The sequence below is a fragment of the Phyllopteryx taeniolatus genome, chromosome 13 (assembly GCF_024500385.1).
Source record: "Phyllopteryx taeniolatus isolate TA_2022b chromosome 13, UOR_Ptae_1.2, whole genome shotgun sequence".
NCBI classification, from domain to species: domain Eukaryota; kingdom Metazoa; phylum Chordata; class Actinopteri; order Syngnathiformes; family Syngnathidae; genus Phyllopteryx; species Phyllopteryx taeniolatus.
In genome coordinates this window covers 18,169,672-18,196,710 of record NC_084514.1, presented here as the reverse complement: position 1 = coordinate 18,196,710, position 27,039 = coordinate 18,169,672, and the positions used below count along the sequence as shown (strand labels likewise).

Sequence of the window (27,039 nt, the reverse complement as noted above, 5' to 3'; positions counted from 1 at the left end):
CCTGCTTCCCTGCAATTGGGTCCACCATGTTCTTGCCTTGTGTTCCTCGCCTTCGCCCTAACCACGTACGTGACAAACACATGCTTTAAAACACACACATTTTGGTTTCAAGTGGCTATTTTATGGTCATTTGTGCCGTTTCTTCTGGTCATTGTCCAAATTGGCCTCTCAGACATTTTTTAAAATCCACCTCCCCCCCCCCGTACTTTGTTGCGTATAGCAACATGAAATTCAGTAAGCGTTTCTATCACGAGTAGACCCACAAAAAGACATACTGTAAAACTCGCACGATGTCGGACGACTGCTATTTGGGCTTGAAGTTGCTTTTTTCGGGTCACGTTGTCCTTTTGCACGGGTCCTTCAGTGACAAACTCCTCGAAACGTTGTCCGATAACTACCAAATCCGAGCGACGTATGCGAGACAGATGGTGACGCAAACATTTGAAGAGTTTGAGTATCGGTCATGGTGAGTGCAGCCAAGTTTGAGAACTTGCCAAAAAATACAAAAGTGTTTGGTTGCTGGTTGTTGGTGTGAATGGACCTACTGTATATAAAACTACACGTCCAAATAAGGCCTTCCTCTCCCGGGTTTTAAAACAAAAGAAGACCAATGTTGACAATGTTATTGAGTGTCAAGGCTCGGCAACGTTTACACCTCCTCCGTAACACGCCCCCCCCCCCCTTCTACTAGCCTCGGTGTTTAAGACTTTTCGAGACATATGTTCTCATTTGCCACTGCAGAGGTCAGCGCTAATACACGACTCATTCATTCTGCTGCCGCTCGCGACACCGGCGCCTCCGTGTTTTCCTTTTCCTCAATGGACCTTTATGTTTGGAATATAAAGAAAAACAAACAAAAAAAAAAAAGGTTGTTTGTAGCACCACAAGTCTGAGAGAAAGCGAGCTCGCCACCTCAGGGCGCTAAAAAGGCTCCAACAAGATGCAAACTTTGCAGAATTTCTGCTCCCACCGCAGCCCGTCGAAGCGTCGTTATCCTTTTCGTTCGAAAGTGTGCGTGTGTTGCCCTTTAAGATGGCATGAAAGAAGTCCACGCACTCTTCGCAGGGAAAAAGAAGCTAATTTGGCTTATTTTCGATGACTACCGCAGCCCGTCTGGGCGTTACTTGTTTTAGGTACGTGCGGGTGTGCGTTTAAGAGCACACGTTGGCATGTGAAGCAGTCCAGTGGATGAGAGAAGCCCCGCCCACATTGTGAGTTACAAGAATGGAGACAGATTTGATGCGCTTACTTTCCCTTTTTACCGTATATGCCCTGTAAGTATTTTTGCTTGGGGGGGAAATCATTACAAAGGGCTTCCCTTGAAGAGAGCGTGTCAGTATGCGGATGAAAACACCCACTCCCAAAATTTCATCTGAGTGGATTTAGATGAATTTGACATGCAAACTTTGCTTCCTGTCAGTTTGGGCTGCCCCTCTAGGCATTATTTTTTTTTTTACAATAATTGTTGCCCTTTAACAGAGCATGTCAACGCGGATGGAAAGACTCGCTCCCAAAATGTTGTTCTCCGTGGTTGCGGATAGATTGAAGCGCTAACTTGGCTTACTTTCAATTTCTACCGCAGCCCATCTAAGCATTGTTATTTGTTGTCATTATTTCTTTTTTTTTTTTTTTACAAATGAAGGGCGTGTTGCCCTTTACGTCAACACAAACGAAAATACACCATCCCAAAATGTACAGATTTAAACTTCTACCGCAACCCATTTAGGCAGACTTATTTGTGCGTCAACATGTGAACGCAGTCCAGCGAATGAAAACAGATCAGAATCAGACTCATCTTTCGTTGCCAAGTATGTCCAAAACACACAAGGAATTTGCCCCCATTATTCCAAAGTGTACAAGTTCTTTGCGCGTCAACGTGTGAACCAATCCACTGAATGAAAGCAAACGCTGTCTCCACACAAATTTGAGGCACTAACTGGGCTTGTTCCCTAGGTCCGCCGCAGCCCGTTTAGGCCGGCCGGATACAGAAGTCCTTTTGGCCGAAATGAGCTTTCTCGTCTGTGCGGAACTTCCCGTTAAGCGCACGTCGGCCAGCCGCAACAGCGCCGCCGTCCTTCTAGTCGGGTCAGCGACGGGTGTGTCGGGCCGTCATTTATCACACGCCTCCTTCGCGCTTTCCCAGGGTGCTGATGTGTGTGGCGTTGTCGCTTCCAGCTGCTGTGTGTGAAAGTATGCGTGTGTGTGTGTGTGTGCGTGCGTGCGTGTCATGGCGTTCCCTTGAATGGTTACCGCGGAAACGATGTGGAAGCGAGAGGAGAGGTCTGATTTAAAGGGCCGCCGCCGCGGCGTGTTGATTTTTCTCTCGCTCTCTGCTTGCTTCGTCCAAACATTCCGCAATAATCAACTTGAATTACAGTTTTGCCTTTACTACCCGTGTAGAATATTTTAGTATTTTATGCAACTTAATGACTGTTATGTTAGTTGCGTCAAGAAAGGGAACCGTGTTTGGTCACTGGAATGGCCGTTTATAATATACTGTATAAGTCAGCGTGGCTCACTTTGAGGCACTGCAAACGGGATCAGCAATCCAAAAAAGAACATTTGTTTGGAAAATAATTACGCTATATAGCAAACAAAAATATCGCAATGATTTGTGAATATGTAAGTTGAACTCAATTGAGGTAAAATGTAGTTACTTTCCTTATGTTATTATTATTATGCTAAAAAAAGAGAGAATTCTAATAAATATGATAAAATAATAATCAGATATTTTATTGTTATTGTTCTATTGTTGTTATTGTTATTGTTGTTTGTATTCATTATTAAAATATGGTGTAAATAATTATAGAAAATAGAAAAATAGTTATTACTCTTAAAGGAATGTCAAATAAATGTAATCAAATAAAATGAATAAAGTAAATGTTATTGTTGTTATTAAATACAAGGATTTTATCATACTAAAATAAAATAATACTTATAAATAAATAGAAAAATTAAAATAGTAATAAAATATTCCAATAATAGTATTATCATCAAATATTTGGCTGTTTTTAATTCATTTTAATAAAATGAAAATTGTAATACAAATAATGTAGTAATAATGAATAACTGATACTACATTTATAATGTATAATAACAATTACAAATAAATTTGTATGATTGTTATTAAATGTAAATTATAAATATCCTGTGTTAATTGATTTATTAATTATTTAGAAACATTATTAATTATGATAATAAGTCACAGAAGTAGACAAGACGAGTGACGTATTAATGCTGAAAGTGTCCTATTGATTCAAATGTTCTTTGTTGCAGACGCTGCGTCCAGCGAGCCGACCTTCCTGGAGGACTTTGTCCTGGGGGCGGGCGACACCCTGGAAATGGCATGCGACCCCGAGGACGACTCGGCCCGGCCCGCGCTTTGGTACAAGGACGGCGTGGTGCTGTCGCCTAGCAACCGGACGCGGCCGGGCCAGAGGTCGCTGCGCATCGTCAACGTGTCGTACGAGGACTCGGGCGTGTACGCCTGTCGACTCGCCCGCAATAACAAGGTGCTCAGCAACTACACCATCAGGGTGACAGGTACGGACTCAACCCGTCTAGGCAGTAAAACTGCAATTTTGCGCTCCTTTGATTTGCCTCGTTATTGTGGCTTTTTACAATAATTGCTTTCTTCAGCGCATCACTGGAATTTGGGATGTTTTATTCAATACTTTGCGGGTAACTGGTTGACCGATTTCCACCGCAACCTTTCAAGGCAGCAAAACAGCAACTCCCAAAGTTCACGGCAGGGTTTCCTTGCCACGGCCACGCATATAGCGCTAAGCTAAGCTAAAGAACATTTCCAAAGTTACATCGTCGTATATTTACCCGTGTTTTCTCATTTCTACTGCAACCCGTCTTGGCAGCAAAACTGCATGGTTTTAGCTAACTTGCTGTTATCCATGCTCATAGCGCCTCAAGGGTGCTAAGCTAAAGCTAAAGACAGTTTCCGTCGGTACAAAGTTGGAGATTTTGACTTTTGGACCTTTCGGGTTGCGGAAAATCTACGAATTGAATTCCTGTTGTTATTGTACCTTTTCCACTGATAACTTTCTTCAGGGCATTGATATTATTTGTTATTACACCATCGGGGTAACAGGTGGCTATCCGTATTGACCGATTTCGACCGAAACCTGTCAAGGCAGCACGCAGTCAGTCGCTGCTTATTGTGCTCGTCACGAGGATGCGAAGCTAAAACAAAAGACAATTTTCACACGTACAAAGTCGAACATTTTGAGTTTTGCTCATTTTGGGTTGGCATTTTGAATGCCTGTTGTTGTTATTGTGCTTTTCCCACTGATGGGTTTTGATATTATTCTTTATGAATCACTCCATCAGGGTAACAGGTGACTATCGATTTTTTTTCCACAGCAACCCGTCGAGGCAGCGAGCAGTCTACCCAAAATATATGACCCTTCCACGTACGCCAGAGTTTCCTCAACTTGCTTTGATTGTGCTACGAGAACGCTAAGCTAAAGACCATTTCCACAGGAACGTTTCATTTGTTGGTGTATGTTGCAAACAGAAGAAGGCGAAGGGGCGTGTGTGTGCGTATGTAGTCGTAGATTAAATGGCAAGTAACTTTTGCACACCAGCTGAGACTTTTATTGACAACTCATTAGAAAGCAATTAGCTCGAAATATTTCATCATCGCCAACAGATGGGGTGGCAAGAAATGAGAGACGCACACACTGGCATCAAGCCGGGAAAGAAATGGCCTTTTTTTCCGCACCGGGATGATCAGAGGTGGATGACTTCTACGTCTCCATCAACAAATCACGTTAACAATCCGACAAAATCTCTGGAACGGACGAGTCTCTTTTTGAAGGACCTCAGACCTGTTCAAATTGACCCTAAAATGTCCGCTTCAAAACAAAATGGCAGACCTCCTGTGTCTTTTCTGGCATGGCTTCATGAGGCTTTTTTTGTGGCTCTACTCATGATAGACGTTGAAACCAAATTTCATATTGCCAAAGCTATGTTTTATCTTAATAAATTTAACATCGTCTAGTACATTTTTATGTAGCAACGTGACAAAATTCTTCTCTTTGAAGGATCGCTGGAAAAGGCCGAAATGAGCCCAAGATGGCCACTTTCAAACCAAAATGGCAGACTTCCTGTGCTTTTTTTGGGCATGGCTTCTTGAGACTTTTTTGGGGTCTACTCATGGTAGACATGCCTACCAAGTTTTATGTTGCTGTGACACAACGGCTTTAGGGGCAGATTTTGTTTTACAAATGTATTTATTCTACACGACACTACAGAGCCAACGTTTTCGCTTTAAACCAAAATGGCCGACTTACTGTGCTTTTTTGGGCATGGCTGCTTGAGACTTTTTGGTGGGTCTACTCATGGTAGACATGCCTACCAGGTTTTATGTTGCTGTGACACCGTGGCTTAAGGGGCTGATTTAAAAAAAAAAAAAAAAAAGATAGATTCTACACGACACTACAGAGCCAACATTTGCACTTGAAATCAAAATGGCCGGCTGAATTTTCATTTTATTCTACTGGACGCTGCCAAGCCCAAATAATGGCCGACTTCTGTCCTTTTTCACGCATGGCTTTTTGAAAGGTTTTTGTGGCTCTACTCATGGTAGACGCGTCGGGCAAATTTCACGTTGCTCAGCGAAAGTGGCTTTTTCGAAGAGTGCCTTCCAGGAGTGAAAAAGCAAAAAGAAGGAAAGAAGGTCGTGACTGCCTATTTTCCTCCTTTTGGAGTCGTTTTCACACTCTCTTGTACGCCTTTCAGCGACAAGTCAAGTGGGACTTTGTACAGTGTGTGCCGGCCGTTTCCTGTCCCCACCCCTGCACTCCAAACAGCCCGTAGAACACACACACTAACTGTTAGGTTTCGCCTCAAATATTTGAGCAAGGTGTCAGATATGTGGCGTACGTGTATCAGCTTTAGCACCTGGACGGCGCTAAGTGGACGCCTCGTACTGTACACAAACGACCCGCGGGAGGCCGTAAGATCAAGATCGATGCCGGTGAAAGAATGCGAAAAACTACAAAATGCTGAAATCGAGCCACCTATCCGTTTTTTAAATGGATTTATGTATTTATTTTTGTTTGTGTACAACGGTTCCACGTTGTTTGTCGATGTCGAAAAGACCGAGAAAGTTTATACACACGAACAAAGACAAAGTTTGACATTTTTGTCAACGTTCAGAGACGTAAATCTGAATTAAAAAAACAAACTCTCACTTTTGTCTTTTGTTTTAGATTCTCTGTCGTCTGGTGATGATGAAGATTACGATGAAGATCCAGAAGATGCAGGTAATGGCAATGGTGAATTCTTATTTTTTCTCTCTTTTTGTATGTTTTAATGTTAGTATATATATATATTTTTTATTTTTTTCTCTCGTTGTGTGAACCGTATTGTATTTTAATTTGACTTTATCATATCGTATCACACCCCGAGTTAATCGTATTGCATAATTTTGGAGTGAATCAAATTGTATTGAAAATAATTTTGAGCTGTATTTTAATTGTAATTAGTTAATTAGTGAATCCTATGGTATCGCACATTTTTGGAGTACATTATATAGTATCATAATTTGACTGAATCGTATTGTTTCACATCGCAAATGGAGGGAATCATTTAGTATTTTATGTAATTAGAGTAAATCACATTATTGACGCGAATGTTGTACTCCATGTTAATTTGACTGAGTCTGGTTGTATCGCATTTTAACTGGCGTCAATCATATTGTATCAAAACGTAATTTGGACTAAATCATATTGTATCGGATTGTAATTTGATGGAATCGTATCCCGTCTCAGAATTGGAATTAATCTTATTGTATCATATAATTGGTGTGAATCATGTATCGCATTGCAAGTTGGATTGATTGGTATCACATCGGAATCAATCCAAATGTATCAAATTGTAATTGCAGTGAATTGTATTGTATCGTAATTGGCGTAAATCATTTGATGGTATGGTATATAATGGTCTCATCGTTAGATCGAATCGTATTGTATCACATCGTAATTTGTATTGTATCATAATAGGACTTTATATCGTAATTGGGATCCTGTCATAATTGGAGCGAATCGTATCATAATTGAAGTGAGTCGCATTGTATCATATCGTAGGTGAATCAAATCAAATTGTATAGTTTCGTAATGGGATTGAATGACATCGTATGGTTTCGTAATTCGGTGAATTTGCATTTTATTTTGGCCTGAATCGTATTGTATCACATTGTAATTGGATTGAAATCGTATTGTACGGCATCATCAGCTATAGAACATGTATACAGTATGAACCGCCCCAGTGTCTTATTCATCTTCGCTATACTCCTCTTAACCTCTACTGTACTCTTGTAAACACTTTTGATACTTAAACACAGTGCAGTAATACAGTGTTGCGCAATAGCAGTTTTTATTCCTTCGAATGTTTTAATGATTGTTTTTTTTTTTGTTCTAATATTTGAAGCTAGGAAGTGTTTATTTTAGCACAAAAAATGTACTGAATCCGCAATAGGTGAACGGCGATCTAGCGAGGGAACACCGTATACAGTATATACTGCATATCCGCACACAAAGACATGTTGATCGTTCCGACCGAATGCGGCGTCCTCAGTGTGACAAAAGAGACTTCGTCTGAGCCGCTAAATCCACCTCGTGACACGACAAGCCACGGGCCAGGAGTGCAGGGATTAGCCCAGAAAAGCGCTAACTTCATGCGTGCTAAACCAGCGCTAATTAGTCCCGCAGGAAGGAGACGCGACCGTGTGACTCCAAACCGACGAGGAGGAAAAAGAGAGAGACGAGGCCACGGAAATGATTCGCTGAGGCGGCCAGACGAGCGGGACGGAAAAGGCGAATGAAGACGCCGCGATCTCGGCGGCGCGCTAGCCGTGTCGATCGGATAGTTGCGAGATTGATGCTGGGAACCGTCGCGGTTGAATTTGAAGTCAAAAGTTGTGAAAACCCGTGGCAGGCAAATATTGAAGTTATTGTTCAATTTATGTTGAGAAGGGATTTGTTTTTTATTTTTCCGTAGAAATGTTCTAAATTTTCCGACGTTAAATTGGTGTCAAGCGGAAGCTCTGTTCACAATACGGGCGCAATAAAATTGAACGCACAAAAAATAAACAGCGAGATTAGGACGGCAAAACGGCACGGCTGGTTGCGTTGTGGCGTCACGGAGCGGACACACGCTTGAGGCTGAATGTTGGCGTAAACAAGGTGACGCAAAGTCGCACAAAATGGACGATTGATGTTTGTAATGCGGAGGTCGGCCATCTTAAGATATTCGTGTGTTTTGGAATGTCCTGGACACTGGAAGACACGGTGTGTGTGCGTGCGTGCATGTCTGTATAAATTGAGTGTGAAGTGTTCGTGCGTTTGTATTTAGTATGTATATAGGTGTGTTGTGTGTAGAAACGTGTGCGTGCAAATCCTATGTGTTTGTGTATGTGATATTTGTGTCTGTGTGTGTGTGGGAGAGAGAGAGTGGATGGGCATGGATGTGTTTGTGAACGTGGGTATGTGTTAGTGTGTTTCTGTGTGTGTGTGCGCATGTGTGTGTGTAGGAATGCGACCAGGCTAATCTGCGGCGTGTTCTTGTTTACGCTGGCAGTCAAGCAGAGCGCCGCTGGCTCGCCAGCCCGTGCTACGCTACGCTACGCTAACCCGCCTGCTGGCCGCCATTCTTGTTCTGCGCACGTTCAAAGAGTCTAATCGCCACTCCAATTGCCCTCCGTGCGTGCGTGCGTGCGTTTGTGTGTGTGTGTGTGTGTGTGTGTCACAGGCGTCGGCGGGGGCAAATGACACAATTAGACAATTATCCTCCGCCGCACCCCCTCTGACCACGTGGCCGCCTGACCGGCGTCTCGACCCGCACGTTTCGTGCTAATTGCTGTTGGCTTTAATCACAGTGCGAAGGGCCTGCTCCCACACGACAGCAACAACTCCTGACCCCGACGCACCCCCTTCGACATCCCAACAGAGTTGACGCACCCTCTTTACACCCACACAAATCCTCCCCAAAAATTGAAGTCAAAGTAGACCAAACTTTTCTCGCCACTCACCCCCTTTGACATTCCGGGAGTTTGCGCACCCCCTCTCCCTTGCGCACATCTTTAAAAAGTCCAACAGTCGCCCACTTTTGAACCCACTAACCAACCCCCTTTCAGCATCCCAACAAAGTTGGCACACCCCTTCTCCCTTGCACACACCCTCAAAAAAAGTCCCAATTTAAGCCGCACACCCGCTTTAACATCCTGACAGAGTTCTCCCCTGCACACGCCCTAAAAATATAAAGCCCTCATTTCACATACTTTTTCAAGCCACACGACTCTTCAACATCCTCCATTTGAAAAACTGAAGCCGCGCACCCTCTTCACTATCCTGACAAAGTTGGCACACCTCGTAAAACTTCCTCTGCGCACACCCGCTCATAATTTCCCTAACTTCTTAAGCCATGCACCCGACAAAACAGGCGCACCCCAGTTCACCCGCAAAATTTCCCAAACTTTGTAAGCCGCACACCCCTTCTTCAATATCCTGACAGTGTTTGCGCACCCTCTAAATAGTCGGCGAGTGCGGCCCCAGTAGCGGATGAGCAGCTGATATTTGAATGTCACTCTGTCCTGTGCCGCGTCTACTCCAACGCGCACGGAAACTTCATCCCGTGTCTAATTGGTGGTTTGGTATTTCCTGCCCGGAGGGACGTCGATAACCACATGGAGGTATGCGGCGTCCGGGTGCGGCGCCTCATCACGTCCACCTGTCAGCGGGCGCGGGCAGGAAATCCCAGCGGCCGACTAAAAGTACACGAAAAGTACACGATGTTGTTTTGGCAGCAAGTTGTGATGCCTCAAGGCACACTGCCACTGCCACTATCGGATCTTTTTAGAATCGACGATCCTGTCGACTAGTCCGTCAAGTCATTGACTAATGCTGGACTTTTGTCCTGAAACTACATATGTCGGTACTGAGTGTACGGTAAAAAATCTGTGTACAGAATTTGAGACAATACTAAACGGTTAGAATTCCCGATTATTATTAGCACGCTAGCGATTAGCATTTTTGGTCAAAAAAGACAAATTGCTCTTCTGCTCACTCATACTTAGCATGTTCTATGTACATTACGCATCTAATAGTGACTTAAAAATCACTTCCAGACGCTCCTCTGTCGTCTTTGGCAACGTTTTCCACTGGCCCGACACGGCGTGCGCCTGCATCAAATGTCCGTGCGGCAAACATGGTTCCAGGTGGTCCTTTTATTAACGTTTTTTATTGGCTCGAGGAAGAAATTGTTGCGTCGACCAACCAACTTTTGCGTTCGACTTAGCAGAGTTTGAAGACTTTGTTTTTTTATTTTTCCAACCCTACACTGGCTTTAGCGGGAGAAAACGTTTTTCTAGCTACAAGTAGCCATGATGTATGTGGCCCTGTCGCATCTTCGTCTTCTTCGTTGTCTTTTTAAACGTCCACAGTTTGCATTATGTTTTCGTCTTCTACGCTTCTTTTTTTGTTGTCTTCTACAGTCGTCGTCTGTGTTCGTCTACGGTTTGTGTCGTATTGTTTGTCGTCTTACTGCGTATGGGAGCTCCTTGTGTTCGTCGCCGTCTTCTACGGTTCTTTTTCCTTTTCTTCTCGATTTCATGTCTTGTCTTGGACATTTCACGTCTTTGTCTTCATCTTCACCGGTGGGCATGTTCTTTGTTTACAGCTTACATTTTGTATCCTCTTCTCCAGTTTGTTTCGTCTTTGTTTGTTGCCTTTTACGTCTTTGTCTTAATTCCACCATTTGTGTCGTCTTCTACAGTCGGTATCTTACTCATTTTTTTTCCCGCCGTTCTTGTGTGTTTTTTTGCGCTCTTCTCCGATTCACGTCTTCTTCCGACGGTTAGCATCCGGTTGGTCTTCTGTAGTTGGCGTCTTCATCGTTTTTGGTGGCGACGTCATCCACAGTTTGCGCATTGTTTATCTCATGCGATTTGCAACTTCTTCTTTGTTGTCTTCTTGTACATTTAGCGTCTTCGTTTTGTCTGTTGCTTTTTCTTGTCTTTTTCCTTGTCGTCCCCTTCCTCGATTTGCGTCTTTCTTTTGTACAGTTCACATCTTCTTCGTCTCCTACGGGTCAAGTCTTCTGCAAGTTCTTGTAGTTTGTGTCTTTATCTTCTTCTATGGTTTGCTTTTTTGTTTTCTTCTCCGGTTTGCATCGTCTTCTTTGCCTTCCACGGTTCTCGTACTCTTTTGTCGTTTAGGGTTAATGTCTTTCTCGTCTTTTTCTTTTTCTTTCTGGCTTTGTTGGCTGTTGCGGCGCAGACGGGATGGGAGAAGCTACTGAAAACGCAGTAGTGAGCATATTTTGAATGTGAAGCACTCATACCAACCTTCTGGATTTTCATAACGGTGTATCGGGAAAAGCGTTTCATCCCTTCTCAGCGCGTTCGATATGGAGCCAAGAACGCCCGAAGAATAACAAGAAATAACCCTGGTGTGTTTCGGGGGGCAGCTAAATCTGTAACACAGGCTGGATTGTGCGCTTTTGGGTCAAAACACACGATGATGGCTGACAGCGGAGGTTTGCAGCAGAGGAGCAGGACCACACATCAAGAGGCTATAAAATGTGTGTGTGTGTGTGTGTGTGTGTGGTTGATGGCGACGCCAAGAAAAGTGAGCGGCGGCGGCCGGCGTCTCCTTGCAGCCCCCGGCCGACTCGAGAAGGAAATAATCAAATCCAGCAGCTAATTCCCTTTTAAGGTGGAACCCAAGTGTTGCTTGAAGTCAGCTGAGAAGAGCGACGACCAATTTGACACGCGCGCGCGCGCGCACACACATACAGTCATCATCCTGATGACACCGGAGTTTCCACAAAACTGACATTTCACAGACAGAAGACTTTTCGCCTCGAAAAAATATGACCTCAATCTTTCAATAGTCATATTTTTTATGACTATTTTTTATTTAACTTTAATCCCAGAATATTTTCACTTTTTGAAGTGCTATTTTTTAGCCCAACATTCAGTTTTCTTTCTTGAAAAAAAAGAATAGCCTGATAAAATTCTGACTTTTGTCTCAATAAAATGCAACTTTATCTTACGATACAAAGGCAATCTTACAATAACTCACTGTTGCAATGTACTTATTTGGTCTCGCTAAAATGCAGCTTTATTCCGCTAATACTAAAACTAAGAAAATGACTTTAATCTTCCATATTGTGACTATTTTTTATTTTACATTTTTATGGCTTTCATCTCTTCATATTTGCCTATTTAAAAATCATACAGCTTTACTCTCATAATATTGTGAGTTTTTCCTAATGGACTTTTTAGCCTGTGATTAAGGACTGTACGAATAAACTTGACTTGACCTGACTGCCCCCCCCCCCCCCCCCCCCCCCTCCCAAATCGTACGAGACTGGAATCTCATAACATTCTGATGTTTAAAAAAAATTATTATTTTTTTTTTTTAAATATGACTTTAATCTGTAGATTAAGTTTCTGATTTCTTTTGTCTTGAAGAAAAATACAACTTTGGTCTCGTAAAGTTCCAATTTTTTTTCCTCTCAAAATAGAAATACAACAGTAATCTTCTTTATTTATAGAAAAAAATGCAACTTCAATCCTGTTGTATTCCCACTTTTGTTCCACCGAGCACACTTCATTTACTTGGGTAAGTTGCCACTTTTTGCCCCCTTTTACGAAACTCAGAGACTTGGATGGTTGGGACACGTCCAGAGAGAGAGAGAGAGAGAAGAGAGAGAGAGTGTGTTGGTAGAAGGATGATGAGGACGGAGCTGCCAGGCAAGAGAGCGAGAGGAAGAGCAAAGAGAAGGTTGATGGATGTCGTGAGGGAAGACATGAGGGCAGTCGGTGTTGGAGAGGAGGATGCGGGAGGAAAAGGATGACGCGCTGTGGCGACCCCTAACGGGACAAAACCCAAAGGAAAAGATGAAGAAGAAAGAAGTGTTGTAGCGTTTTCGAGCGTCTGTTGATTGATTGACAAGAGAAACGGTCACGTTGCAACATTCCAAAGCACGCTGTGCCCGACTGAAGCAGACCGCTTTTTTATTTTTAATCACGTTAAACGCGTCGTCACGCTGTCACTGTCGGAAAGACAGGTGTGTGCTGCACCTTTTGGCACTGACATCTGTGTTGAGCAGACAAGATAAAGAAGAAGAAGAAGAAGAAGCCTGCCCACCCTGCTGCTGGACGCTCAGGATTATTTCCAACACGCACGCACGCACATTGAGATGCTAATGAGCTCCTCTCACTCCTTCTGCTGCTTCTAAAAAAGTAAAAGAGACATCTGATGAGCGGTCAACCACCTCCTCGGCTTTTGTTGAGCCGCGCGCGCCCGCGCACGCGCGCGCGGGGGGCAGAGGGCACAATGGCGCCCCCTCTGCTGTCATTCTTGTGCGCTGGCGTGTGAGAACAAGTCAATAAATCACCCTGGCAGCGTCGTGAATGGCAGAATTGTTGCACGCCAAAAAGGAAAGCGCCGCGGCCGCCCGACGTCCTCCGCAAGTGTTTTGCATTCTAGAAAGATCCGTCAACGTGCGTTGAGCAGCGGCTTGGCTCTTGGGGAGGCGGCGTCCTATTTTTTTTTTTTTCTTCTTCTTTTGGGCGTGAACCTCGATTATACCCCCCATGTCTGCTAAAATACATACAGTAGATATAAAAAGTCTACACACCCCTGCTCAAATGTCAGGTGATAAGACCAAAAAAAAATGTATTCCACCATTAATGTGACCTATAACCTTTATGAGTCAATTGGAAAAAGAAAATCTTTCCAAGAGGGGAAGTTAAAATAAACAACTGAGACAACGTGGTTGCACAAGTGTGCACACCCTCTGTAAACTGAGGATGTGGCTTTGTACAGAATGAATCAGTCATATTCAAAATCATCTTAAATGGCAGTCAGCGCACACCTGCCGCCTCGGATTCACCCCAAATAAAGTTTAGAAGATCTAGGAGGCTTTTCCTGACATGTTTGTAGTCACATCTCGGGGACGATAGAAAGACACATTTTTATTTATTTTTCTTTTTTTGGTTTTCCTGTTTTCAGTCAATTGGGATTACCACTTTTTTTCTTCTATCTGCTAAATGCCAGAATGGTGAAAGAAGAATTTTTTTTAGACAAATATATATAACAGACAATATATACAGTCATGCTGGAGCATTATTTTGTGTGTGTGTATACATATTTTTTTTCTAAATATATATGTGTGGCTCGAATAAGATGTGTTTTGAATCTCATAAAAATCTAACATAATACGATATTTAAAAAATGTAAGATCAAAACCTCGCTCTTGGAAAAATATGATATTTAAATTCACCGTTTCTCTCTTTGTTCTTCTTCCGCGGTGTTTTTGGCCGACAGAAGCGCCGTACTGGATCAAGCCGGACCGGATGGACAAGAAGCTCCTGGCCGTGCCGGCCGCCAACACGGTCAAGTTCCGCTGCGCCGCGTCGGGCAACCCCACGCCCGCCATCCGCTGGCTCAAGAACGGCAAAGAGTTCAAAGGGGAGCAGCGCATGGGCGGCATCAAGGTCAGCCCGGTCCGCCCTCGTCTTACTTCTCCCCCGAAAAGAAAAACTTATTGTCCACAAAGGTGTAACCTATTGGGCTACAAGAGCGGACTCGGCTTGGTTCACGCAACTTGACCAATCGTAAAACACCAACCTGGGTACTGAATATCGTCTCGGCCAACTAAAACCTCCAAAACCACAGACCGCTTCACTGTGCATTTAGTGTAAAAGTGTCACCTGGTTTATAAAAAATCTTCCAACACTCGATTAATCTGTGAGTCCACTTGCCTCAATTCGACCTTCGGGGATTACTCTCATCTGCTAATATGGCGATTTTCCTCCGAAAAAAATGGACTCCTTTTTTTCTAATCCAAAGTGATTTAAAAGTGAAATAATCCTGATCACATCATATTGTGACTTTTTTTCTCCAACCGTGTGCCGTATTCTCTTCAACTAACGAACATCATTTTCCACCTTTTTTGTCGAGAGAAAAAATACAAATTTCATTTGGTAGAATAATCTCTTTTCTAAGAAAAGAAAAGCTTTCTTGAAAAATCTAACTTCCATATTTCATCTCTGGTTTATTAGTTTACATTCATCTCATTTAAAATACCATTTTTTGAAATTACTTCAATCTTATTAATTCTGACATTTTCATTTGAAAAAAAATTACTTCAATATGGTAATAATGTGACTTTTGCGGGTGGGAAATGGTCTTTAATCATAACCTTTTTTCCCCCCAAACACAATACTTTTTAAATAGTAGTTAAATTTGGGAGGTATGAAAAAATACTTCAATTTGCAGAAATATTTTCGAAGAAAAAAAGTACTTGAACATTGTTGTATTCTGATTTTATTTCACAGGAAAATGCTACTTTAATCTCTTAACAATATTGAAAATGAGTCTTTTTTTTTACAGAACATTCCAAGGGATAAAGCACTAAGTGGGATACTGAATATCATCTATTAAAAAAGTAATAAAAGTAAAAAAAAAAGTAACAAAAACAAAACAACAATATTTTTTGGAAAGTCTGCAACAGCAAAAATAATTTGCAGTGCAAGAACAACGAATACAATTATTTAGATATATACAACAAACTCAGAATGTACAAAAACAAAGCATTGGATGAAATAAACGAAATAAAATGTCAATATTTGAGGTACCTGAAACAAGGTGACAAAAAAAAAAAGCTTTAAAAAACAAATAGAACGGAGAATCATTGTTTCCAGAAAGAAGAAAAATCCAGATGAACTATCTTAATCGGAAGATTTTTTTTTTTTTTTTTGGGTTAGCGTGGCTCGGCGGACTGTTGATGGCCGCCGGCAGTCGGTGGGCCGACTCTGCCGGGGAGCCTTTGAGCCAAGCATTTGAATCCGCGGCCGTCTAAAAGCGGAGAAAGCGATCCCGCTCATCTTCTCACGGCGAATAAAGGTCAGGATCACCCCGCCGGGACGCACGCCCTCCGTAGAATTCCGGACCCCCCTTCGGCCCCCCTGAGCGAAGACCACCAAAATAAATAATGCGGCGTTGAAACCGGAGTGCCGCTGCGATACTTGAACGCTGGCCCGAAAGCGCGGCGTTGACAGCGAGGCGGCGGCGCCGCAAGCAGCTGCTCGGCTGACTTTTGTCATCGTTCCCGCCGGCGGGATCGCCGAGCGTGCCGGGTCCGGGTCCGTGTGCGTGTGGCAACCGAGCGGCCGGCGCGCGAGGCAAGCGCCGCAAAGTTGTCTTTTCGTTGAACATCAACACACTTTGTCACGCACAAGACGTTTGCTCACACTGCGCCTTTGCGGAGTTGACTGTGTTTGATAGCGGAGGCAGCAGATTTGCGCCCACATTCCCATTTTTCCGAATTTGATTGTGTCAGTCGGTCTCTGCTTTGGTTTTGGAAGCAATCAAACAACATTTCGAGGACATTGCAAGACCGCTGGAAAGTGAACCGAAAATGTCCGCTTTGTCTACCCATGATGGACACGCCTTCCAAATTTCACGTCGCCAAGTCAAACTGGATTTGGGGGCTGCAATTCTACAAGATGAGCGCTTCAAACCAAAATGGCTGACTTCCTGTGTCTTTTGCGGGATGGGTTCTTCAACTCATTATGGACATGGCAACCGGAGTTTATGTTGCTCAGTCAAACTGGATTTGGGGGCTGAATTTTAAAGGAGAGTAAATAGTCACTTCCAAAAAATGGCAGCCTTTCCGTACGTTATACAGAATTGCCCCTCGTCTCGCCATGCCAAATTTCATGTTGCTAAGTGAAAGTGGCTGTGGGGGCCGATTTTTATGTGGTTAGTGTGGGTGAAGCGGTGGGAAAAGTGTTGGCGTTGTCCTTTAAAGAGTTAACGTAAGGGGATCCCGTCGCTATTAACAGTTTACGGAGATCTCCGACATCTGCTCCCAGCGGGCCGCCAGCAGTTGTCCCCCCCGTCCTCCCCCTCGCACCTGTCGCCAGAACTCCAGCGCAGCCGCCGAGCTAAAAGGTTTGCGTCCCCGCGTTAGCGGCATGCTAATCCCACGCTTGGATTTCATCAGTCCCGCGCTCGGCCGATCGCCTGCGGGAATTGGACGTTGTTTTTTTGAATTTGCCGATGGCGGGACGTCAAAACGTTGCATTTAGCGTGGCAGTTAGCGTCTTAGCTGAGTTGATGTTGAAGCCAATGGGGGCTCATTAGCGAGGGAGTTTAAGTGCATCCAGTCATCCTCGATCCAGCCTCGACCTTTCCCACAAACCCAGCGCTGCGAGATGTTGACGTGTTTGTGTGTGAAACTTCAAAGTCCTGCTCCGCGTTCTCCGCAGTTCGCGTTCACGTAGCCGCCTCGGCACCACTACCGCGCCGCCGATGCTAACTTCCTAGCCAGGAAATTCCGTGTCGGCACCGTTCGCGCAGAAGAGCGACGTGTAAAAAGCCGGCGTTGACCCGTGCTGTGAAAGGCCTGCAGGGCTGCAACTAACTTGTATTTTCGATTAATCGCTCGATTCTTTTTTTTCAATGAATCTGATTTAAAAACCATTTTTCATTTCCATCCCTTTATTCAAAAACGAGACATTATTACAAATTGACAGAGCACAAAATGCACTAACGTTAACATGTCATAAAATCAGTTTTGCGAAGTTAAAGCAGCGGTTTGCAAACGTCTTCTTTTGATTCAACACAAAAGATAATCAGTCTGCTTTCGTGGCGTATGACAGAAATTGCAGAATGTTTAATGTTGGGAGGCTGCAATTTGGACAATCTGAAGCTTTCTGAACAATCAATTATCGAAAAAATAGTTGTTGAGCTAATCTGCGGATTGAGGGGCGGTGACACACCCCCACGGTGACCTCCAGAGCGACGAGACCGCCCGGGTCTCGGGGGTCGAGTGGTCGTCACCTCGCTCGCGTTCAACGGACGACATCGTTCCCCGACTGACAGCCGTGCTTAAGCCGCTTTGTTTGCGCTGACGCGATTGTGTCGATATGCGGAAACCATCTCTAGAATGAGGCTACAGCGAAAAGTACGAAATAGTGAGGGCGAGGTGTCGTATCCGTGTCGCGGCGTCTCGCCATCCTTCCAATCAAGTACAACACGACGTCATATTATTTTGTCAGAAATTCATTCGTTCAAATTAGTTCTTTTTTTTTTACTAAATGTAATGACATTTTTTTGATTTATCAATAAAAAATGAGATGTATTAAATATTTTAAAACTAAAATTACACGAAATTGAAATTAAATGTTATTCAATTATTTTATTGAATACAGTTGCATTGAAAGATTAATAAAAAATTAAATAATAGAAACAAAATTTTAAAAAAAATTATTAAATCAATTGAAATAGAAAATATATTACATTTGAGTTAAATACAATTTGAATTAAATAAAATTTTAATTCAAGTAATACACTAACAAAAAGATTTGTCATTGAAAAACAGACAGATTAAATTTAATTAAAATTGCATAGAAAATGCTATTTAAATTGCGGCACAGGATATACATGTATGTATATGAACATACAAACTGTACATTGAAAAGGTACATGAAATTGTACCTTAATGAAAGTTTAAAAACAAAGGTTTTTTTTTTTGTTTTTTTAGGGGGGGAAAAACATTTTTAGGGAAAAGAGACATATTTTTCATGGAAAAAAAGTAGGAAGGAAATCTTATGAGATGAAAATCGTATTTTTTTCCAAGAAAAACTTCATCTAGTCAGAAAAATTGTCGTATTTTTTTGCTGATTTTCTTTCCGACAAAATCATACAAATTTCAAGGAAAAAAATGATAATCTTACGAGAAGGAAGTTGTATTTTTTCTTTTTATCTTAATTTTTGGCCAACACACCCAAATATTTTTCAGGAAATAATTTCTTTTCATGACAAATCAAGTTATGATAAAAGAAAAAGAAAAAGTTCCGTTTTTTTAAGGGGATTTCTTTTCATGAGAAATAAAGTCTGACTTGCGCATACCATGAGCGTTCCTCGTGGCAGACTTTGGGAATGACTGCGGACGTTCCCACGGCCTCTTTTTAGCAAATCGACATCCCGACCGACCGACGTAAGCTCCTTAATGATTTAATTCCGTTGGGAATTCGGCATGATCGGGATGGAAGGATTAGGAGGAACTCATGCTGCAGCTCGCCTTTAAACGGCCTTTCTCTTCACGTTGTTTTTTTTTTTTTTTGCAGTAGAAGTGTCACAATTCATCGACAACTAATCGATCGTATGAATCTATTTTCGATGAATCGTTCAGAGCAGTGATCGTCAAAGCGTGGTACGTGGGCTCCCTCTAGTGGTACGCGGAAGAGCCACTGCCTATGTAAAGTTCACTTGCATTGAAGGTTTTAGTGCAACACATTTGCATTGTATTTTTAAGATGCATTTTAATGGACTCACTCAAGTGCAGTTTTTTCCTGCCTATGCTTAAGCACAGTGAAACTGCATAATGTTACAGCGGCTTGCAAGAATATTCAATATACTTTTTAGGACTAAAATCTGTCTGGTTTTTGAGGGACGCCTACCGAGCCGTGTGACGCTACTGTCTTTTCATGTTAGTCACGATGGTGGTACTTTAGTTTTTTTAGGTGGTACTTCAAGGCCAAAGTTTGAAAAGCCTCGTTCAGCTCGAAATCTTTCTGGTGTGCGCCTCAACAGTAAATATTCTCTGATTTCTGTCGTCCTCCGTGAAGGCAGACCGATTATCGTTTGTGTTTAAACAAAATAAGACAATTGCAAACATCTGCTTGGACTTTGGAAAACGACGATCGCGTTACGATTTCACACATGAAACTCAAAAGTCGCAACTCGCTGGCGGAAAGCTCCTTGCGTCGCCACGGCTGCCCCGCAGGGGGCAGTGTGACCGAAGCGCGCCGCCAGACGTCCGACCGCGCAAAAAGGTCAACGCGTCCATCATCGCTCCCTCTCCTGTCATATTGCTCAATTCTTATTTGGTTGCTTTTGTTTCATCATTAAACAATACCAAATGAACAACATGCGGTTAATAAGCGGTAATAGGAACAAACAAAAGGTTTTGCAATAAACTTAAATGGCAACTAAGTTTTTATCAGATGAAGGGAAGTGTTGGCTAGTGACAGCCCGAGCGCTCCGCGTGTAGCGCGGCGTGTCGTCCGCCGGTCTTGTTGTCGGCTTTTCTCGCCGCTTCTCGCCGCTCGTCTTGTTTTTCCTTCTTGTCGGGTCGCGGCTCGCCGGAGACGACGGGGTGGAGCCGGCCAGCCAGATTTGGGGTTTTTTTGTTGTTGTTTTTTTTTCTCAGTCAACTGCTCTGCTCAGCACACGCAGCCTTAATAATATTTACACGCTTTTTCCACGTGGCCGCCGTCCAAGGCAGCGCGAAGGGAGGTGGAGAACCACGAGGAACCACGAGGCGCCTGCGTGCGTAGCAGCTGCGATATCACCGGTCCTCCAATATTTCTCGCGTTCATTGCGTTGGTTTTGGTTTCTTTCCTCAAATTGGTTAATTCCAATGTTTTGTTTTGTTTTGTGTAGGGGGGTCTTTTATCTCATTAAATGTATTAAGTGGTTTAGTGATAAAAGACACAAAAATATTGGTAGAGAAAATGTCTTTAATTCAATAATTGATTAATTACTAGAATTAAATGAATGCTAAATGAGCACATTTTTAACATAGAATTGAAAAATAGTAGTGCAGCGTTTTATTAAATAATTGGTTAATTAAGTATATAATTATCTTTCTGTAATAAAAAAAAAATAGTGTGAATTCTTATTTTATTTTAAAAAATGTAAAAATACATGAAATACAAACGTTAGTGAAACAAGCTATATACAGTGGCTACTGAGACCCCCTTAAATATTTCACTCTTTGTTATAGTGCAGCCATTTGCTAAAATCCTTTTAAGTACATTTTCCCCCCCTCAATGTACACACAGCACCCCGTATTGACAGAAAAAAAACGGAATTGTTGACATTTTGCAGACTTCTTAACTTAAAAACGCAAAACTGAAATATCACACAGCCATAAGTATTCAGACCCTTTGCTGAGTATTTGGTAGAAGCCCCCTTTTGAGCTAATACAGCCATGAGTGATGCAACAGGTTTTTCACACCTGGATTTGGGGATCCTCTGCCATTCCTTGCAGATCCTCTCCAGTTCTGTCAGGTTGGATGGTAAACGTTGGTGGGCAGCCATTTTCGGGTCTCTCCAGAGATGCTCAATTGGGTTTAAGTCAGGGCTCTGGCTGGGCCATTCAAAAACAGTCACGGAGTTGTTCTGAAGCCACTCCTTTGGTATTTTAGCTGTGCGCTTAGGGTCATTGTCTTGTTGGAAGGTGAACCTTTGGCCCAGTCTGAGGTTCTGAGCACTCTGGAGAAGGTTTTCATCCGGGATATCCCTTCGATTGCAACCGGTCGTCCTGTCCCTGCAGCTGAAAAACACCCCCACAGCATGATGCTGCCACCACTGTTGGGACTGCATAGGACACGTGCCTGGGTTTCTCCACACATACCGCTTAGAATGAAGGCCAAAAAGTTCTATATTGCTCTCATCAGACCAGAGAATCTTATTTCTCACCATCTTAAAGTCCTTCAGGTGTTTTTTTGAGCAAACTCCATTTGGGCTTTCATGAGTCTTGCACTGAGGAGAGGCTTCCTTCCGTCGGGCCACTTTGCCATAAAGCCCCGACCGGTGGAGGGCCGCTGTGATGGTTGACTTTCTAGAACTTTCTTCCATCTCCCGACTGCATCTCTGGAGCTCAGCCACAGTGATCTTCTTGACCTCTCTCACCAAGGCTCTTCTCCCCCGATGGCTCAGATTGGCCGGACGGCCAGCTATAGGAAGCGATCTGGTTGTCCCAAACGTTTTCCATTTCAGGATTATGAAGGCCACTGTGTTCTTAGGAACCTTAAGTGCAGCAGAATTTTTTTTTTGTGACCTTGGCCAGATCTGCGCCTTGCCACAATTCTGTCTCTGAGCTCTTCAGGCGGTTCCTTTGACCTCATGATTCTCATTTGCTCTGACATGCACTGTGAGCTGTAAGGGCTTACATAGACACGTGTGTGGACAGAATAATGGACAGCACCCGAGTTCAATACACGAGTGTCACAGCAAAGGGTCTGAATACTTTTGGCTGTGTGATGTTTCACTTTTTCTTTTTGAAGAAATCTGCAAAAATGTCAACAATTCTGGGTTTTTTTCTGTCAATATGGGGTGCTGTTTTACATTAATGTGGAAAAAAATTACTTAAAAGGATTTTAGAAAATGGCTGCAATATAACAAAGAGTGAAAATTTAAGGGGGTCTGTGGGTACTTTCCGTACCCACTGTGTGTGTATATATTTATATATATGTGTGTGTGTGTGTATTCCTTTTTTGTGATCATTTGTTAACTATAATGAAATAAATTAGAATGAATACAATTTAAAAATGAGCATGGATTATTATTTTATTATTAAAATATTATATTTTTACATCAAATACAGACATTTAAGTAAACAATCATTGTAAAAGATGTCTTTTATGAAATTGGTTAATTATTTTATTATAAATATATTTTAAGAAATTAACTTTCATTTTTTTATGAATAAAAAGTTTTACATTTAATCTGTAATTCTTGTATTAATAAGTTGGCTACATGAATCATAGATAAATGAATTATGAACTACGAAATGTAAAAATGAGCATGCATTTATATTTTTTTATGAAGAAACATTTTTTACATCCATCCATTTTCTGTAGCACTTCTCCTCACGCGGGTCGCGGGCGTGCTGGAGTCCCTCCCGGCCATCTTCGGGCGAGATGCGGGCGACACCCTGAAGCGGTCGCCAGCCAATCGCAGGGCACACAGACACAAGCGACCGTTGGCGCGCACATTCGCGCCTACGGGCAATTTGGAGTCTTCAATCAACCTCGCACACATCTTTTGGGGATGTGGGAGGAAAGCGCAGTGCAAACTCCACACAGGCCAGGCCGGATTTGAACCCGCAACCTCACAGCCGTGAGGCAGATGTGCTAACCAGTCGGTCCACCGTGCCGCCCAAATGAACATGCATTATTATTTTATTCAAATCAAATGTGTATTTTACGTAAAGTACAACAATCATAGTGAAATAAACCATTTTGCTTTTTTATTTGATTAAATAGTCTTAAAGTTTATTAAAAGTAAAGACACTATACAAAAGACCGGATTATTATTTATGAAAACTATCTTGCGTTGACATTTTACTTACTGTTTTAAATGCCTTGGCCCATCTATTGGATTTAAAAATCAAATGTAGCACTTATTACAAATCCAAATATTGGGACAAAATACACAAAAATGGGAGCATTATTAGCTTGAAATAACACAAATATGAAATCAACAATACATTAGGATTACAAACAGCAAATTGAATATTGGGAAACATAACAAAATATTGGGGGGGGAGTACCGTAATATGACAAAACTACAAAATGATTACGCAAAAATATTAGATTAAGAATGCATAAAAATGAGACCCCAAAAAAATCCCAAACCAGGCAAAGCTCACTCTGTTCACGTACGAGCAGCCTTTGTTGTACTTTTATACAGTATTGCCATTTTCCTTATATTGTCGTTCAGAAAGGTTATCCATCTTTTTTGGGGGGGGGGGGGGGGGGGGGTGTTTTGTTAAGCCTCTTGCGATGTAACGTGTTGCGTTAACGGTCACAAAGTTAACGGCGACTCTTCTTTGCTTCGTCTTCCCGTAGCTGCGGCACCAGCAGTGGAGTTTGGTGATGGAAAGCGCCGTGCCGTCGGATCGCGGCAACTACACGTGCGTGGTGCACAACAAGTACGGCACCATCACGCACACCTACCAGCTGGATGTGCTCGGTACGTCGACGCAAACGGGAGAAAAGATATTTGACCTCGAAGATGCAAAACACAAATGTTTTCAGCAAAAAAAAAATATCACATTAAGAATACACACAGATTCAACAACAACAAAACAATTAGGAAAAGTACTGAAATGGTTAAAAAATAAATAAAAAGCAAAATGTTTGACGGAAAATACACAAAATATACTAAAATATTTGACCCAATATCAAAATAAATAAATATTAGACATTGGGGGGGGTCTACTGGACTTTAACAACCCAAAATGTACTCGACAAACCCAAAAATAAAAATTACACAAAGTATTACAAAAAATACAAACATTCAACAAAACATACAAAACACATGAGGAAAAATACTAAAATATTACAAAAAGTTGAAAATATTAGATTGAAAAAACACAAATATTACACCACACGAAAAAAACACAAATATTTTATTAAAAAGGTATAAATAAATATTTGAGAAAAATACAAGTACTAGGTAAAAATACCAAACTATTTGCAAAAATAAATATTTTAGAAAATTGACCAAAAATATAAATACACAAATATTAGAAAAACGACAGAAATATTTGACAAAAAATATTTAAAAAATACTTGACAGAAAATAACAAATACTAGAGATTTTTTTTTTTTAAACTTCATAATGGTAGCTTAAAAATACACAAACTCGGGGGTGAAATATCAGTCGATTAAACTGTCGTTTGTTGTTGTTGATTGGAGCCGGTGGTAGTGTCTTCTTGCATTGGGTCTAGTAGCTAATTGAACACCAATTCCCCCCCACTCCTTTTAGAACGCTCCCCGCACAGGCCCATCCTTCAGGCGGGCCTGCCGGCCAATCAGTCGGTGGTGGTGGGCAGCAACGTGGAGTTCCACTGCAAAGTGTACAGCGACGCCCAGCCGCACATCCAGTGGCTCAAACACATCGAGGTTAACGGCAGCCGCTTCGACGCCGACGGCGGACCCTACGTCAAAATCCTCAAGGTAACCGCTCGCTGCCACGCCCGCGATGCATCTCGTGACTCCCATGTTGCCTCCTCCTCAATTTCGCGAACTTGGTTGACATGCATCGCCTGTCTGTCAAGTATACGTGCTTCAAAATCTGGCAGAAATTGGACAAAATCTCCAGGAGTTTGTCTATCAAGGACCCCTTGAAATGACCAAACGGAGCCTAAAATTCTCTCTTTAAACCAATCTGGCGGAATTCCTGGTATGGCTTCCTGAGACTTTTTCGTGGGTCTATTCATGATAGACATGCCTACCAAATTTCATGTGGATAAGTCAAGCTGGCTCTGGGGGGCTGAATTCAATTCTTCAGGGTGCTAGCGATGCAGAATGGCCGATTCAAACCAAAATGGCAGAGTTCCTGAGTATTTTCAGGCATGGCTTCTCAAGACTACTCTGTGGGTCGACGAGTTGACCAAATTTCATGTTGCCAACTCAAAGTGGTTTTGGGGCTTCATTTTTTGGGGGAATTCTATAGTGAGCTGCTGAGGCAAAATGGCTGCTTCAAACCAAAATGGCAGACTTCCTGTGTCTTTTCACTTATGCCTTCTTGAGACTTTTTGGTACGTCTACTCGTGATGGACATGCCTACCAAATTTCACGTGGCTTAGTCCAAGTGGCTTTGGGGGCTGAGTTAAAAAAAAAGATGACTTCAGGTCAGTCCAGTCTTGTTTATGTTTAGCTGGTGGCTGCGTGGACTTTTTGAAGGTTTTGCCGAGAATAGTCACAGAGGACAACACCCAGAGGCGTTTGTTGTTTTTTTTTTTATATAAAGACTCCCACACTTTCTCATTCCACCTCCTGCGTTTCTTTTTTTTCAAGGCGGCCGCCGAGTGAGCGAGGGAATTAAACAAACATCTGGTTTAGACTAAGTTAACTGCTGCGGTGGCGGCAGCGCAGGCAGAGAGGCGGAGCGGCGGCCTCTGCTAACCGCCACTGCCGTCAGATGTCCCGCGTGGCGTGTTTTTTTTTTTTTTTTTTTTTTTTCTCTCTTTTCGGCAGCAGCGGCGGGAGGAGGAGGACGAGGAGCAGGCGACCCCAAAAAAGCCACGGAAAAAATGAGCGGAGCGAGGAAGGGCAGAGTCAGCGCAGACCAAAGTGTGACAAAGGAGGAGGAGGATGGAGACCCAAAACGACCAGAGAGGACTTGGTTTTTCCACAGATTTATGTCGCTTTCATCGCAGTGTGCTAATGAACCAACAAGGGGATAAATCAAAGTATTTTCTCCAGCAAAAGTGAATATTGTGTTGCTAGGAAAACACAAATTGACTCAAGGCTCATTGGCGCTCCGTTAGATACGCCGTCTTTCCTTTCGTGGCCGCTTCCTGGGTCTTTTCAGGCGTGGCTTCCTGAGACTTTTTTTGTGGGTCTGCTCAAGCTAGACGTACATACCAAGTTTCATCAAACTGGCTTCAAGGGCTGAATTATTATTATTATTCTTTTTCTTTATTATTGAAACACTACAGAGCAAAAATGGCTGCATCAAACCAAAATGGCTGACTACCTGTTTCTTTTCGGGTGGGTCTACTCATGATGGATATGCCTGCCAAATGATGTACTGCTAAACGAACCTGGCTTTTGGGGCTGAATATTTAAGGGTCGGTTACACTCGGTTACATTTGTTTATGTTAGATTACGTTACGTAAGTTAGGTTACGTTCAGTTTGGTTAGGTTATGTCAGTTCACGTTAGGTTACGCTATGGTAGGTTCACATGACGTTAGAGTGCATAAAATTATCTTCGCTTGCATTAGTTTAGGTGACGTTCACTTGTGTTAGGTTAGCGTTTCGTTGGGTTACTTTTAAGTTAGGTCACATTTGAGTAGTTTAGAACTCGTGATACTAGATTAGTTAAGAGCATACTGGTACTTTTGGGGGGGGGGGGGGAGGGGGACGTATTTTCGTCGCCCGGTCACGCGGACGTCGACGCGCACGGCAGCTGTACGGACTGTCGCCGTATCGTGAAACATCGTCCGTGTAAAACCAGCGGCGATTATGAGGGAAGGAAAGAGGAGGGAGGGAGCGAAGGAGGCGAGCCTTGTCAGCCCAACCGCGGCTCCACGCTCTATTTTGGACCGCCGCATAATTGAAACAATATTTAGCCAGTTCTGTGTGTGTGTGTGTGCGTGTGCGGGCGTGCGTGTGTCACCGCGCGCTATTCATTCATTGAGCCGTCATGACGTGTGTGGCGTGTGATGTATCGTTAAGTGGGAGGAGGACGAGAGGAGGAGGA

General features: G+C 42.8%; 1 protein-coding gene across 5 annotated transcripts in view; it reads left to right on the top strand.

The window, feature by feature from the left end:
* fgfr3 (fibroblast growth factor receptor 3) overlaps positions 1-27,039 on the top strand; it is a 65,457-nt gene that overhangs the window by 18,823 nt on the left and 19,595 nt on the right. For 3 of the 5 annotated variants that reach the window (XM_061795926.1, XM_061795924.1, XM_061795925.1), the window contains exons 3-7: positions 3,277-3,543; positions 6,228-6,293; positions 14,352-14,521; positions 23,675-23,798; positions 24,597-24,787. In XM_061795926.1, the coding sequence (XP_061651910.1) occupies positions 3,277-3,543; positions 6,228-6,293; positions 14,352-14,521; positions 23,675-23,798; positions 24,597-24,787 (818 nt within the window). The remainder of the gene's footprint in view (positions 1-3,276; positions 3,544-6,227; positions 6,294-14,351; positions 14,522-23,674; positions 23,799-24,596; positions 24,788-27,039) is intronic. The other 2 variants (XM_061795927.1, XM_061795928.1) reach the window with 1 other exon arrangement.